At 46.2% G+C, this 16,018-nt stretch overlaps 1 protein-coding gene across 1 annotated transcript in view; it reads left to right on the top strand.

Annotated features, from left to right (window-relative positions):
* The first annotated feature begins 2,419 nt into the window (after positions 1 to 2,419).
* The window catches only part of LOC117742059 (ankyrin-2-like), a 98,366-nt gene continuing 84,767 nt past the window's right edge, over positions 2,420 to 16,018 (top strand). The window contains exon 1 of the mRNA XM_034549349.1: positions 2,420 to 2,604. Within this exon, the coding sequence (XP_034405240.1) occupies positions 2,473 to 2,604 (132 nt within the window). The 5' untranslated portion in view covers positions 2,420 to 2,472. The remainder of the gene's footprint in view (positions 2,605 to 16,018) is intronic.

The following is a 16,018-nucleotide window of genomic DNA, read 5'->3' as shown; positions in this document are numbered from 1 at the left end:
TATTTTTAATGATTGGTAATCTCATGAATCATGGGATACGTTTGTGTTTTGCGTGTGATGCCATACTATGCTTCCTTTGGGCAATATTATCAGGAAACACTCCATAAACTTTCATTGTTATGCAGATGATACTCAATTATATCTATCGATCAAACCAGAGGAGACCAACCAGCTCGCTAAATTCAAGCATGTCTTAAAGACATAAAAACATGGATGACCTGCAACCTCCTGATGTTAAACTCAGACAAAACTGAAGTTATTTCAATTATCTGGTGATGTGGTTTCTGTAGATGGCATTGCCCTGGCATCCAACACCACTGTAAAGAATCTCGGTGTTATCTTTGACCGAGACTTGTCCTTTAACTCCCAAGTTAAGCAAACTAAATACGGGGCTACTCGTATTTCCTAGAGTCTTAAAAATTAGGATGGGAGCCAGAGCCTTCAGTTATCAAGCGCCTCTTTTATCGAACCAGCTTCCACTTTAGTCTGGGAGGCAGACACAGTCACCTCATTCAAGAATAGACTTAAGACTTTCCTCTTTAATAGTGCTTATAGTTAGGGCTGAATCAGGTTTACCCTGGTCGAGCCCCTTGATATGCTGCTATAGGCTTATAGGCTGCTGTGGGACGTTTTAGGATACACTGAGCACCTATCTCCTCTTCTGTCTCTATGGATGAATTTGCAGCTCTCCATTGCACCTTACTAACTCTGCTTCCTCCCCAGAGTCTTTGTGACTTCACGTCGTGCTGTGTTGGACCTGCTGATGCGCCCCGCCCTCCATGCCTACTAATTATTCATACATTTGTCATAATCATTGAATGTGTTGTAACTCTGTTCATTCTGTACACATGACATCTATTGCTCCTGTCCATCTGGGGAGAGGGATCCTCCTCTGTTGCTCTCCTGAAGGTTTCTTCCCTTTTTTCCCTGTGAAAGGGTTTTTTCTGTTTTTCTGGGAGTTTTTCCTGATCCGAGTGAGGTCCTGGGACAGGGATGTATTTGATGTGTACAGATTGTAAAGCCCTTTGAGGGAAATTTGGTAATTTGTGATTTTGGGCTATACAAAATAAACTGAATTGAATACCATGCAGTGGAAGCAGAGGGCGGTGCTGCACATACATATTTAAATAAAAGCATCACATGCTTCAATGAAATACCAAGCAAAGCCTTGTGGTACAATAAAGTCTTTGTATATAATATTCCTGTTCTCACCATTTAAAGTGTACGTCTGCCCTGAACACAATTTTGGACGAGTAAGACTGACACGATGTGTCTAAAGCAGAATTTCTAAATGTGGCACCTCCAAAAGCAGAAAGCCCACAGTGTGTCATTGCTGATGGGGCCGACCCCATATGAAATCCACTTTCCCATGTCTGTAGCCATGGCAGCATTGTCATCACGTGAAAAGAAACGGAGGCAAAAGTTTCTTCCTGTTGGGATTAACAGTGCTGAATCCAGATGTGACTCAGACGGGGGAACAGCCATTACAAGTCGGTGTCTTTAACACAGATGATTTTCGAAAAAACAAATGCATGTGAAACATTTGCTGCACATCATGTCTTTATTTAACTTCAATTTAGTTAAATAAAAATATCTGATTTGGAACAAGATGATTCTGCTTTTAGCCTCAAGTCTGTTCGACATGATTTTCATGGGGGGGGGGGGGGGGGGGGGGGCGCAAAGAGCAAAAACAGAAGCGCACTGCTGCCTGACGGTGCATTCACGGGCCGCTGGCAGGAAACTGCCCAGCCCAGTCACAAAGTGGTTGGTTTGTGGAGCGGAGCTACTATTCTCAGTAGTAGTAAAAGATAAATAAATGTTCTGTAGCGGTGCAATCACGGTTTTAAGTGGTGTAGGGTCTACACTTCTATATGCAGAAAACAAAGTATAAAACACAATTGCGACGCTATAACTCTAATTTGTCACATACGATCAATAGATCGTGAGTAAAAGCCCCTTCGCCCGGTGCAGATCGTGTTTTAGTAACTATCTGACAGGAAATACAATTGTGTTGCCCAGATTGATCGTCCTAACCGAGTTGCGTTTCCAAAGTTCCCGACTATCCCTGAAGGCAGCACTGGTCCTGCAGAGTTTCGGGGAAGCGCATTTGAGGCGCGCTCGCGTCACTCATATACACAGGCGCGCGCGCGCAGGCTACAGCAACACACCACTGGGAGCATCCCTTGAACGGAGAGGGAGCGCTCGTTTCGGGTTTTAACAATCTAGGAGAATTACAGCGCTATTATTTTGTCACGTTTTCATACCAGGACTGTGTGAGTGTGTGTGACGCCACAGAATGAGCCCGGGCCCCGCCGAGCCTTGTGGATTCTGAGGCTCCCCCCCCCCCCTCCTCCTCCTCCTCCTCCTCCTCATCCTCCTCCTCCTCCACCACCACCACCACCCCACCGCAAGACATCCACCTTGCACAGGCACAAGGACCCCTCGCCTCCAAGCAGCACAGCCGGAGACAGAATGTCAAGTAGCCCCGAAGGGAGTCTCTCCAGGGGCGGTGGCTCCGACCGCGACTTGAAAATGGCCTCTTCGAGCAACACGTCTCTGGAGGGGGCACCTCCACCACCGCTGCACCAGAACCGCATACGGCAGGTGGGTGTCCGCCCGTCCGTCCGCCAGCCCGCAGCACCCGCTCTCCTGTATCGGACTGGCCCGGTCAGTGGAACCAAGCGGCCCAAAACTGCCGCTGCTGGGGCGTTCGTTTAGGGGAGAGCGGGTCAGAGGCGTTGCCGTGCTTTCTAGTACATGATGTTGCATGACATAGCTCACTAATATGAGCAAGCGTCTGTTTTGAGACTCAGAGCCAGGGAGGGAGGGGGGGGGGGGGAGTGAGTGTGATAACACCCAAATAGACCAAACGTGCACTGTCACTATCGTCCCTATGCTGCAGTTAGGAGTGTTTACAACTTCACGGGGCTGTTGACCGCTTTACCGAGCAGCGGGGCGAGCGGTAACGTGACGTAATACCGTGCTGGGTGTGACGCGTTTAGTTTAATAGCACATAGCACATAGTGTGTGTGTGTGTGTGTGTGTGTGTGTGTGTGTGTGTGTGTGTCTCAGGGCTGGGTTGGTTTAGTCTTTCTGTCCTTGTGGGAGACTAACATTATGATATTACCATGCAGCTTCTTCCTCCGCCTGTGCTCTTAATTTTTCGTGTTGACAAAACAACTTCATCATATATAGATGTATACATATCTATATACATATATATAGAGATATCTATATATATAGATATATAGATATATATCTATATATATAGATATATCTATAGATATATATATATATAGATATATCTATACATATATGGGCTTTGCTACGAACTATCCCATTGATGCCTATGAGTCATTTTTCATGAATGCATGACATATGGAAAGGAAATTAATGTGAAGTGTTGACCATTTCTAGATCGGATTTTGTGTGTGTGTGTGTGTGTGTGTGTGTGTGTGTTCACTGACAGTCAGGAGAGATAGATGGTGGATGGTCGTTTCCTGTCTCGGTGCACTCCCCGAGGCTAATGTGATTTCAGTAATGGACTGTAGTGCTACACACACACACACACACACACACACACACTAGTGCATGCCCACACGGGACACACACACACACACACCTGTGTTCTAGGGTGGGGCCTATGAGCTCACACGCTCGGATGCAATTGGGATCTGTTGTTTTTTTGTGCTTTTTTTTTTGTAGCGTTGAGTAAAGCGGCGCAGCTTAAACAGGTGTCGTTCCTGTCCTTTGTGAGGTGTGTTCTCCGTATACACAGAGGGCAGAATAGCAGATTAGTGCTCGGTCTTTGAACTATCTTGATGTGCTCTATGACAAAAGTACAAGACCTCTCCTTTATTTCCCCCTCGAAAGTTTATCGTTTGTGTTCAATGTGAACACTTTTTTGGGGGCTGAACTGGTAAAAGAAGTTGGCTCCATTGATTGATCACGCGTGCCAGTGGTGATGGATGGTCATGTCCATGTCGCGGTACCACTATCTCACTTCTTGGTCGGTCTGTTTGTTTGTTTTCCCCATTTGTTTACTCCACACCCGGCGGCAACCTCCTGTTCTGAAAAGTGAAGCCCATGCAGAAGATCCTTAAACATTCTTCAGAAAGTGACTCTACATCTCTCTTACATTACATGTCATTTAGCTGACACTTTTATTGAAAGCGACTTACAATCATACACTGTAGACACAGCTACAGTGAACAATGCAAGGTTAAATGTCTTGCTCAAGGACACATCGACTAGGGCAGGGATTGAACCACCAACCCCCTGATTGAAAGACAGACCTGCTGACCACTGACCCACAGTCGCCACTCTTGATTTATTCCCTCAGTAAACATCATAAACATTGAGTTTATGAGTCTTAATTTCTAGTTTCAAGTCTTCTTCAATACAGCGTGGTGTTCATTTAGTAAACAATGGTCCATTTAGAGTCAAATAGACCATAAAGCAGAGTGCACTTTAAGGCGGGGCTAACTTGTGATTGACAGGTTGCTACCACGGCGCTGTCCGGTACTTAGCTCCACCTCTTTCACTTCTGGTTGCAAAAAGAAGACCTCCACAAGGGGCAGAGTAATTCCACAACAAGCTGCCCTGACATAATATTGGCTTAAAAAAAAGACGTTTTGGCTAACATGCTAGCATACATTGAACTATTTACAAATCCAGCAGACAAAGAGCAACATAGTCATATTTGTAGTCATATTTCTGGATATCTGACAATTGTAAGACGGCATTAATAAGTGAATATTCACTCCTCTGTTAGCTCTAGTTTGGGCCTGTGGAAGACCTTCTTCAGCAGCTGGCTGCTACTTTGTCTGCCTGAGGTTTGCTGCTGGGAAGGTATCGTACGGGGGTTTTATTGGGGCTTTTTGTATTTTTTGGGTTAAAGAAAGCAATGAGATTGAAGTCCATCTGTTCAAAGTAAAACCACAGCAATGAGCTTCAGTGTGCGCCTCCGTGGGTCCATCACTGTGTCACCCCTTATCCATTTACACGTAGTCACTTTGTTCGTTGTTTCACAGAGCTTTAGAAGTACATTTTGATTGCACATTATGGTTTCTTTTTTAAGGTAATGGTAGCTGTTGTACTCCAAAAGGTAGAGTTTCTCTACCTTCTTCTGAGTGTGTGTGTAGCCCTGTTCGATAAGGTTCATCAGAACTTTCTAGTCTTTCCTAGAAATAAAACCTGATTTCTTAGGATAAGACCTTGATAATAAATAGACCTTGTTGTGGATCATTTTTTCTTCTTCACTTTTTCCTACCTGTGACGGAAGATACCTTGCAATTAAAAATTTTCTCAGCAATATGTTACTCTGAGTAAACAGGACGATGTTTCTCAGAAGACGCTGTGTTGTTGACTTTGTAAAAACCACAAACTTGAATTCTATTCAACTCCATTGTGCGGTACAGTGTTGGTACAGAGGTATCCCCACTAAATAGCTCACAATCTTTGCATGTAATTATATGTACTGCTTGATGCCGAAGTGTTTTTGGTGATAAGTGAAACTTGGAATACATCTAATAAAACTTAATGTCGAGATAGTGCTCAGTACCACAACAACAGATCTACGCACGTGAGGCAAAGAAGAAAAGAAAAACGGACACAAAGTGATGCGAGGCTCTTACTTGCAGGTCTAAAAATACCTCCCCGTTTCTTTAGTGACTGATCCGAAGGAAAAATAGCGTCTTCCGAGCCAAGTGCCCACAGTGTGCTTTTCTCCTTCCTCCGAACAATAAAGATACCCCCCCCCCCTCCCCCCCCCCCTCCTTCCAGTCCACTTTCCCCGCGGTGGAAGAGCGGATACTTAAGTGAGCTCAGTTTGCAGAGGTCAATTCAGGACTGGGTTTAGTATCCACTGCTGATATTGGTCATTTAAATCTTTGGAACCTCCAGGCCTCAGTTGAGACATGCTGAGCACCTTTTTAGATGAAAACTCTTCGAGATGAACACAAAATGTCTTAAATGACCTGGTCTGACATCTGGAGACCACTTGTGTTTAGGAGTTGGACGATTTGAACCTTTTACATACCCGTCTTTGTGGGCAGATCTCTTTACATTACCACCCCCCTTCGCTCCCTTCATTTTTACAGCTTTTCCTCAATCACATTCCTTCCCCACTTTCTTTTCACCATCCACCTTTCCTCCCCCAGAGCCTCACTTCCTCTCACTGCCTTAAACGGGGGCTTTGCCTGGCCTGTCACTCCTGTTTATCTCTCCTTTCCCTCCAAAAGACCTTCCTTCCTTCACCCCCCCCCCCCCCCCCCCCCGTCCCCGTCCCCGTCCCCGTCCCCGTCCCCCGTCCCCCCGTCCCCTCCCCCCGCCACTTGGTTCCTACACTAAGATCCCGAAGGTCAGATTTCACTGCAGCACGGACGTTTTTCATCCCTCTCTCGGCTTCTCTGTCTGTGTCTCTCCGGCCTCTCGGTGCCTATCTGTCTTTGTCCACTGGGAGTGGTATGATGGGATTCTGCAGGAAGGGAGACCTAATGGAGCCACGGCCTTCATTACATTACCTCTGGACAGCCACACACACACACACACACACACACACACACACACACACACACTCTCATAACCATAGCCGTCTTCCAATGCATGATGTCCAATAGGAGTGTTTGACCAATCGGGGTCTCCTTGGGTGCAGTCAATAGGAGGATGTATACATGCGCAAACACCAAAACACGACCGCACATACACCACGACACAGCCGTATTTACTAGCGCTGTTAGAGCACTCGTCTCGTTAGAAGTGCTGACACAAATAGGCCTGGGACCCCTCCAGCACCCCCACTGATGGTTACCAAATGCCGTTAAGAATTCATCCTTGTTTCCTGTAAAAGACCTGGTGAGTGCTGCACCGTTGCATGCCGTAGTTAGGCATGATTTAGCGAGACATGTCAACAGTCCCGCTCTCCATGTCGCAGCAACATCATCACCAGAAACCCTTGATGGCCCGCGTCAAGCCAAAGTGAACCAAAACTGAGTCGCTAAGACTCAAAGATGTGCAATTTGCAAGCAAGTTTTGTAAATCGTAAATAATTAGTTGATGATCAAAGCCGTTGTTTTTGTACTGACCGACTAATTGAATAATTGACCCTTGGCTAAGCCCCGCCCCCGCCGCTCCTCCATCAAGTTGTCAGAGCTGGAGCCCACACTGTCACTAACTGCAGTCCCTGCATGAATATAACGTAATCTTTTAGGGGGAATAAAACTGAAAAAGGGTATTTTAGAGATAGGCAGACTGAAGGGTTTATAACATGTGTTTGAAGATATCCAGGATGTCGAACGGATTCAGCAGTGGAAACAGGTTGAAAAGATAAAGATAGACGCTAAAGATATAGAGCACAGTGTAAAAAGTGAACCACCACATCACCTATCGTTGTTTTCATTATCGATTTCATTTGCAGATTCAGATTTTCTCATTTAATCAATTATGTGTCTATCCATTGCTCCTTGAATGTCTTGTTTTGTTCCATTAACAGTTTAAAACCCAATGATATTTGATTTACAATAATATAAAAGTGAGAGAAGCAGCAAACCCTCACATTTGAGTAGCTGGAACCAGCAGATTATTGGCATTTCTGCTTTAGGAAGTGATTTTATTATTAAAAAAAAGCTCATTGCTTTATCAACTAATCGTTTCCACTCTGATGGTGTCTCTGTTGTTCTGAACCACACCCTACATACACCGCGGCAGACAAAGTAGCCCTGATGAATATGACACGTAAATATCCCACTTGGGTAAATCCACCTCAAGCGAGTGACCATATTTGGCGCGATACTCTCCAAATACCGAGGGGGCCAATCGCGTTGACCGCCTCTGATGCAATAAGCAAGCAACAGGTCGTGTGATGTTATCTATGGGTTTTCCATTCTGTGTAATGGCGATAGGGTGGTTGAGACAAGCATTGGTATTCCTGTCGCGCATCCAAAATCTACATGGACTATGCGTCTATATTTGGGTACAAACGCTGTCCTTCCTGGCCCGTCTGTGATACACCTCATGACCGGTTGGGGCGGCCCAGATACATCCGACACCATCTCCCCCACGGCCCAATTGCACTCGGACGGATGTTTGGAGGTCAGAGATTGCATCACTCGATGAGTCATAGTTCGTCGCCAGCGCGCCGTCATTGCCATAGTTTGGCCTTTTTTTTCCTCGTTAAGGTGAAAGCCCGTTCATCAAAAGGAACACGGGCGGAAAGCCTTTCGGAGAGAGGACGTAACTCATGGAGCTGACTGCGTTAACTGCCCACAGCTGCAGGACGTAATGAACACCGGCCAGATTATTGAATCGCATCCTCAGGAAAGGAAGGACGGAGCAGGATTTTTGTCTTAAGATGCCTCCTTTGCCAGTCACGCTCTGTACAGAGAGCAGCTGTTTTTTTGGACTGAGGGCAGTGGGAGGCATTTAGATGTTAATTATTCATCACGGCCTTGTAACTGTGTTTCCCGTCAGAGAGAGAGAGAGAGAGAGAGAGAGAGAGAGAGAGAGAGGAGGGCGTGGCTGGTGATCAATGGACTTCTCATAAGCACCGCTCAAACATCTTCAAGTGAATGTGCTTTCCAGCTCTCGTCAGCTCCTTAACCTCCCCCTTACTCTCCTCTTTCCTCTCTCCTCTCCTCTCCTCCTCCCCCCTCTCCCCCTCCTCTCCTCCCCCCTCTCTCCCTCCACCGCCTCTCACCGTGTTTGAGTTGAGCAAGTGAGTTTGTTTTTTTTTCCACATCAGAGCACGTCAGAAAATCTGGGATTTGGGTTTTCGCCCGAAAACGAAAGGAAAAAGTGTGACTGCTAATTATATGTTCATCCTGGATCAGTCTCTCTCTCTCTGTCTGTCACTGTGTGGTTCTATGTCGGTCTCTCTGACTAATCTACTGCCGGGTAATCTCTCTCTCTCTCTCTCTCTCTCTCTCATTATATTATTCATTGCTAACTCAACTCGGAGACGAAATCCGTTTCTGCCTCGCTGGCCGCTCGCTGTCATCTGACGCTGGATGAGATCAGCCGTCGGACTCAAAATACATCCCTGCACAGCGGTTCGGGCACGTCACCGGCAAAGGAGCGGGTGAACCGGTGTTTCCTTTTGCGGATGGCGACTCCGAGCAGCCCTCGAGGGGCCGTGGCTCTCCGTGATGGGGTCAACTTAGGCTGCTTTTGGTGTGCGCTTGGAAACTCAAATCCTGCATCCGCCGGATCCCACGGCATGAAAACCTGCTCCAGTAAATAAAAAGGCTTCTTCACAAACTTCCCACTTCCTTCTGAAGTCCGTAACACACACACACACACACACACACACACACACACACACACACACACTGATATCAGTGTATCGGCGCCACTTAGCATCGATAGCATCTGCAGAGAGACGACAGCCCGACTGGAATATCTCAGTTCATTTTACAGTGGCCTCTCTCTCTCTCTCTCTCTCTCTCTCTCTCATCTCATTCACTGACGTCACACCGTATCATATCTGATACAGGAGTACCATACCGACACTCCTATATCACAAAGGAGCCGGGGATTCATTTTTCAGGGCTTCGTAAAGCTGCCGGCAGTTGCGGGAAGTGTGTAATGCATTCACGCATTCATTTCTAGACCCTTCTAGAGACCCCATCGTGTAGGGAGAGAGGGGAGGGGGTCGTTGGAGGCTGTGGTTTAATGTGGCACAAAAAGCAATCAGTTAATGGGGTGCTGCCGTCTGCCCCGTAGGGTGTGCTTCCCTACGCTGCAGGGCGTGGCCATCTCCACTCCCCTCTTCCCCCTTCCAGCCGTCCTGCTCTCTCGGCGGTATCGTGTGACCGCATCAAGGTGACACGTCCCATCAGTGCGTCTCTTCTTCTTCTTTTGTCCCATCTTTTCTCCGCCCCGCCCCCGACGTCTCCCTCTCTCCAGTCGTGGGGTGCGGTAACGATCTGGATTCCTAACCGCCTGCTTTCATTAGATTTGTCTCCGTGTGTGATTTGTTGTTTTGCGAGAGAAACAGGAGACCGTATCTGTGTGCGTCGTGTACTTTATGGTTCTGGCCTTTCTCGAGCAGTAAAAGATGCAATATGACTTGGCATTTAAGACGACCCATTACTGTCCCCGCTCGGTGTTTTCTCTCTCTCTCTCTACGAAAAGCAAGGCGGCCGACATTTGCGGACCACCAATATCGACACGACTGATATTTACACCCTGTCAATACTTTGAATGCAAAAAGCATTTGTTTTTTTAGAAAAAGAAACACAAGCCATCCTATTGACTTTTCTGTCAATGAATTTATGAAGCCTGCAGGTTTGTTGCAAAAAAAGAAGGAAAAAAAAACCCCTGCTTCTTTTTAACTGCCGTCCAAGCACCGACTCACCTCTTGCATCAAGAACTGCTTCAACAGGAAACTATCTCTGCGTATTAGAATTGGATTTAGAATATAAGAGTACGTTTGTTTTGACATCGGTCAGGTAGTAAAACTGCGCTGTTCCTTTTCTCACGTTACAGTCAGATGCAGTTTAAAATCAATATCCTAAAGGGAAAGTATGAGCAGTGTGTGTGTGTGTGTGTGTTTAGGCGCCGAAGACCTCCTGTTTTTTGTCTTGAGCATACATAAATACAAAAGATATTCCTTACGAATCCTGGATGTGCAGTCGGTAGTTATGAAGCTGCAGGTTTTATTTACTGACTGAAAACAGGCCGGGACCTTTTTGAACTTCTTCACGCTGTTAGAATATCTATGCGGCGCTCTGGTGGCCGTGTGTTCAGCACGGAGCTTAAAGCTTAGGAAGCAAATGGGAAAACCATCGGAGCTCCAAAATACACCTTCGAGCATGTATATGTTCAAAAAAGTACCCGCGGTGTTTTGTTGCTTTGGATCCAAGCACAGCCTGAAATGTAGGACTGTTCTTTAGGCCCGGACTAATCTTTAGGCCTGGACTATTCGGACCTGAACCTTCTCTGGAATGGAACGTGTGAGAAGTCCTGTGCGAGCGCTTTCTTGGCCGGCATCTAGTGTCCTTCAGAATACACCGTTCAGTGACTCACTCGCGTTGGTAGCGATGGACCCCCCGTCGTCCAGTGGTTGTTGGCGAGGCACTCTGGGATTTACTACCAGGAAGACCTTTCAGTTGCACTCACACACGCTCACTGACCAGGTTACCAGAAGCCGAATGCGTCACTGAAACCAAACTGAAGTAAGCACTAATGCAAACTAGCTTTTCTTAGAGCGGGGTTGGGAAATTGTGGTCATAAAAAATGCACGGGCTTCAATAAGTAAAGCATTAAATCTTCCGATGCATTATATGCTGCCAGATACTCATCACTGGCAGAACTCCACGAGTCAGCGCTATGGCTCCATTAGCAGGCGGATGAATCATCAACAACAACAACAACAACAACGACAAGAACAAGTGCCACCATAGAAACACCAGCGAAAACAAACAAGGCCGTGGCTCCCAGGAGCACAAGGACGAGGTGGAGCAGCGGTTCTTATTTTGATCTTATTTTGTCACGATGTGCCGTTGTTGAATGTTCTGGTTCACACGTTGGCCATATCAACGTTGAGGTTAAAGATAGTAATATTGCAAAGATACATCAATATTGCAGCACATTCATGACGTTTTCTAAACCAAAATCTTCGAGACTGCCACGTCAGCATTAACTCAACACCACAGCCGCATTTTAAATAGGCAACGGATCCGGGATTATTATTATTGTTATTCCATTCAAATATTCAGCGCGCACAGCATTTAAATAAAAAAACATACAAGACCATACAAGAAATCATCCACCCCATCGGCAATAAACGGAACACATTCTACATTTGCCCCCAAAAGCCCTCTCTTGCTCACTTCTCGTGGGTTAGAGAGAAACACACCACTGGCTTTGCATGTTTGAGCTCATTTAGTGCAAACAATGTACTTTCCATTGCAGCTAATTGTGTTCCGGCCAATCGATTTAATGCTTTTCCTCCCACGCGGGCAGCCATTGGTTCATTTAAGTTCACGATGGGTATGACTTGCAATAAAGGACCTTTCATTGTAAATCACATTGGAAAGTTGAGAGCAAGCGCTGAATATGGCTTAATGTGCTGTGGGAAAAAACAGACGGCAAAGACAAAGAGTGAACGTGAACATTGTGAAAAAGTCCCCTTTTCTCAGGATGCAATCATCTCTTTTTTGGATGCATATATTAAACATGATAGAGCGCACACACACACACACACACACACACACACACACACACCAAACCTGCATACTGCACACATCCAGTCTCAGGCTGAAGCACGTGAGCGCGTCTGTCTGTCACGGAGTCCTAATGGGACCATATAAAAGCCTTTTGGATCTATAAAAATGAAAAGCAGACTACTAACCCCTCCCCCGTGAACGAGGTCCACTAAGACAATAGAAACAGGAGCCCACAGGAGCGCCCTCTCAATGTAATCAGACTCCTAAATGGACACGCGCACACACACACACACACACACACACACACAAAATGGTATAATGCATTCTCCTAATCTTCATTATCCTGCTTGAGTGATGGAAGGGATCAATGCAGGTCATTGATCAGCCGTTGCTGATGCATTTATACACTGAAAAGTTAGAATAGTATTAATAAAGCCATAATGTGTGCACACAAACACACACACACACACACACACACACACACACACACACACAGCAATAACAACATTACTGGAAGAACACTGTTTCAGGCTCAACTAACATGCGGATCAATAAGCGTATAGATTCTGTCTGGTGTAGCTGAAACTATAGAGGTAATTTTACGGACTTTTAAATAGTTGACAAGTTATATATTTCGGACATGGATAATAATTTGTGTAGGAAACAAAGATATAAAGCACAAAAAGACAACTTTAAAAATGTATTAATGGACATAAAGATAATCCAAGTCATTTTATTTTAGTACTGTTGGAAAGATGTGCCGTAGCAATGTGAGTTGGCCCTAGTTCAAAAAGAAGAAGAAAAAGGGGAATTGTTCAATTAATTCTATGTATGTAAATACACTATGCGCGATTTAATAAAACTTGATTTAATATTCAGAATATTTATTTATTGACTCCTGGAAAGTAGATCTGAAGATCTTTGGTGAAAATGTCTGTGTCGTGATCCAAAGAAATAGTATAAAAAGTAGTTCCTTCTGTTAGTTTTTTTATTACAGTTATCACCAACATATTACCGTTCTATTATTTCTCTTATCTGTTGAGTGAAATCTGAGCTCCTTTGCCTTATTCTCCGTTCCACCAGCAGGGGGCGCTAGAGGAGCAGAGCACAGCCACAGAAACAGTTGAAACTGAACCATGATGGAAGCGGGTGGCTGGGTGCAGACCAGGATAGCTCTGTTCTTAGTGTGGAGTAGTTCAGCAGATATGTCCCATTCACTAGCAGACTGGTGTTGTTGTTGTTGTTGTTGTTGTTGACTGAGCCTGGTGAAAACGCATCGGGCGAAGAAATATGTGTGAACGGAAATAGAGGCGTGAGATAGTGCCCCTGTCCCTGGTGCTGAAATGTCAAACTCCTGACATTAGCTGCACTGACAGAGGGGACACCTTGACACCTACTAATCTGCTGGTGGTGGGCACAAACACACACACACACACACACACACACACACACACACGCACGCTGTCAAATCCTATTCCATGTCTCACCAGTACCGTCGGTGCGGTGCAGTTGAGATTCAGACCGACCCACTTTCCCCTCCCCAGTGCAGGGGGGAAGCCTGCTCACCGCTCAGCGTGTGTGCTGCTATTAGAGCTTCTCCTTGCTCTGTTAACATAGCCGGGCTTTCAGTGCACTGGCCAGCTCACGGCCGCTGCTCTGCACTCAACCTCTGGTTCAGCCGAGTGAGGCCGATGCGGAAGTGTCTTAAAACTTGCATTCTCTCTACTGGCCAGCAGGGGGCGACTCCTCTGGTTGTATTGAAGTCTATGAGAAACTCGGTAAATATTGTGAACATGAGTTTATGGTCTCAATCTCTAGTTTCAAGTCTTCTTCAATACAGCGTGATGTTCATTTAGAAAATGATGTTCATTTAGTAAATAGACCATAAAGCAGGGTATGCTTTAGGGCGGGGATTACTGTGATTGACAGGTCGCTGTTGCTACCAGAGACTTATTCGCCGTCACTCCGCCGAATTCCAAATAACCATCACTTCCGTTCATCGGCTGAAGAAAGCGGTCAACAAACCAACGGGTGACGTCACCATGACTACGTCCACTTCTTATATACAGTCTGTGTCTGCACTGCTCTCATGCGGCGGCTACAGACGATAACGCGTCCCGTCTCCATCGTTGACCCCCTCTGGTTCCCCCTCAGGTTAACACTGATAGCTCTGTCAGCACCGTTAGCCGCGAGCAGCTGCCGCCATGTTGAGAGCCGTGTAGAGGCAACAGAAATACCCCCAATCTCGTATTCAGCACCTTTTTAAATGACAACTAATATCGCTACTTGTTTGAACCTTTGCAAATGCACACACGTTTGATTTCATTACTGACATTCTGCAAGTCAAACAACATTTATCTCAGTGTCCCTCAGATCCATGGGGTGGGGGGGGGGGGGTGGGTACTATTTCTGATACTACCACTGGGGGCCACCAACACTGTGTACAACAACAACGCTTTACAGTAATACTCACCTCATTTCCAATGTTTTCTCCCCCTCTCTAATCCATCTCCCTCAGCCCCTCCTCCTCCCCCTCCCCTCCTGCACCTCCTCCTCCTCCTCCTCCTCCTCCTCCTCCTCCTCCTCCTTCCCCATTAACCTTTCCCTCTCCTCATGTGTTCCTCCGTTCCCTCAGGATAGAGTGCCTTTTTACAGCTGGAGAGGAGCTGTGGCTGTCAGCTGGCTTTTTGGCATGCAGCCTCCCTAAACCCCTTACACACACACAAAAAACACTTTCCTGTGACTGTAGCTCACATACACATGCTCACACACCTACACACACACACGCACACACACACACACATACGCACACACCAACACGCTTTGAAGCCACATCTGTTCACATGGAGTAGGGTTTTCATTTACATCTGGACTGGGTCATTCCCAGTGTGTGTGTGTGTGTGTATGTGTGTGTTTGTGTGTGTGTGTATGTGTGTGTGTGTGTGTGTGTGTGGGGGGCATGTAGGGAGTAAGCTGATGAGTCTGACTCTCATTATTCAGCAACTCTTTTCAGTCATCATCTTGTCCTCCCTCATATTTTTTGACGTGTGGACCTCGAGGTGATTTTTATTTATTTATATTTTTGTGTGTGTGAGAATGTGGAAATCCATAAGCTGCTTCCCTGATTGAATTGGAGGGACAAAGGGCGCTGATTCTCCTCCTGATCTTTCCCCCGAAGAGAAAAGAACGGCATCATTTCTCGGAGCCAATTCATGATCTTGGGGATATTTTTTTCTTCTATTTTTTTCAATCGAGGAGGAGGATTTCTCGAAACCATTTGAAACACTGGTATCGAAAATAACTCTTTTAAATGTAACTTAGCAAGTTTGTATTACTTTTAAAACGTTCATACGGTAAAACACAGCTCATCTGTGTACGCGTGGTTCTTAGTGTTCGCGAAGGACGTATGAGACAGGTTTTCTTTTGAGAGAGAAATAGGTAGAAAGGTGACGTCATGGCCCACGCTGCGGCCCACCTGAAGAAAGCCCGCGAGCTCGAGGCCAATCCCGAGTACAGAGCTCTGCAGAAAGCCCGGGAGAGGAGGAGACGGCAGCGGGAGAAAGCCGAGCGAAGGCGGCAGGTAAAAAAAAAAAAACTCGGACAAAATCTGTGTCGCGTTACACTCGCTCTTTTATTTTTTAAAACTATTTCAGCCGCACACGCCTTTTGTGGGTTTAAGATAAGCGTTGATGGTCGGGCATTGTGTGTGTGAGGGAGTGTTTGTGTGTGTGTGTGTGTGTGTGGGGGGGGTATGTGGGTTGCACAGATGTGGATGTCCTCCCCGATGGTTTACCGTTCTCCGTGAGCGAGATGGAGGATGATGGAGCGGACGACAGATGTGAGAAAAGGCT

This window comes from Cyclopterus lumpus, chromosome 1 (assembly GCF_009769545.1).
Source record: "Cyclopterus lumpus isolate fCycLum1 chromosome 1, fCycLum1.pri, whole genome shotgun sequence".
In the NCBI taxonomy this organism is placed as follows: Eukaryota; Metazoa; Chordata; class Actinopteri; order Perciformes; family Cyclopteridae; genus Cyclopterus; species Cyclopterus lumpus.
Note: the sequence above shows the minus strand (reverse complement) of the source record. Positions and strands in the feature narration are given on the sequence as shown.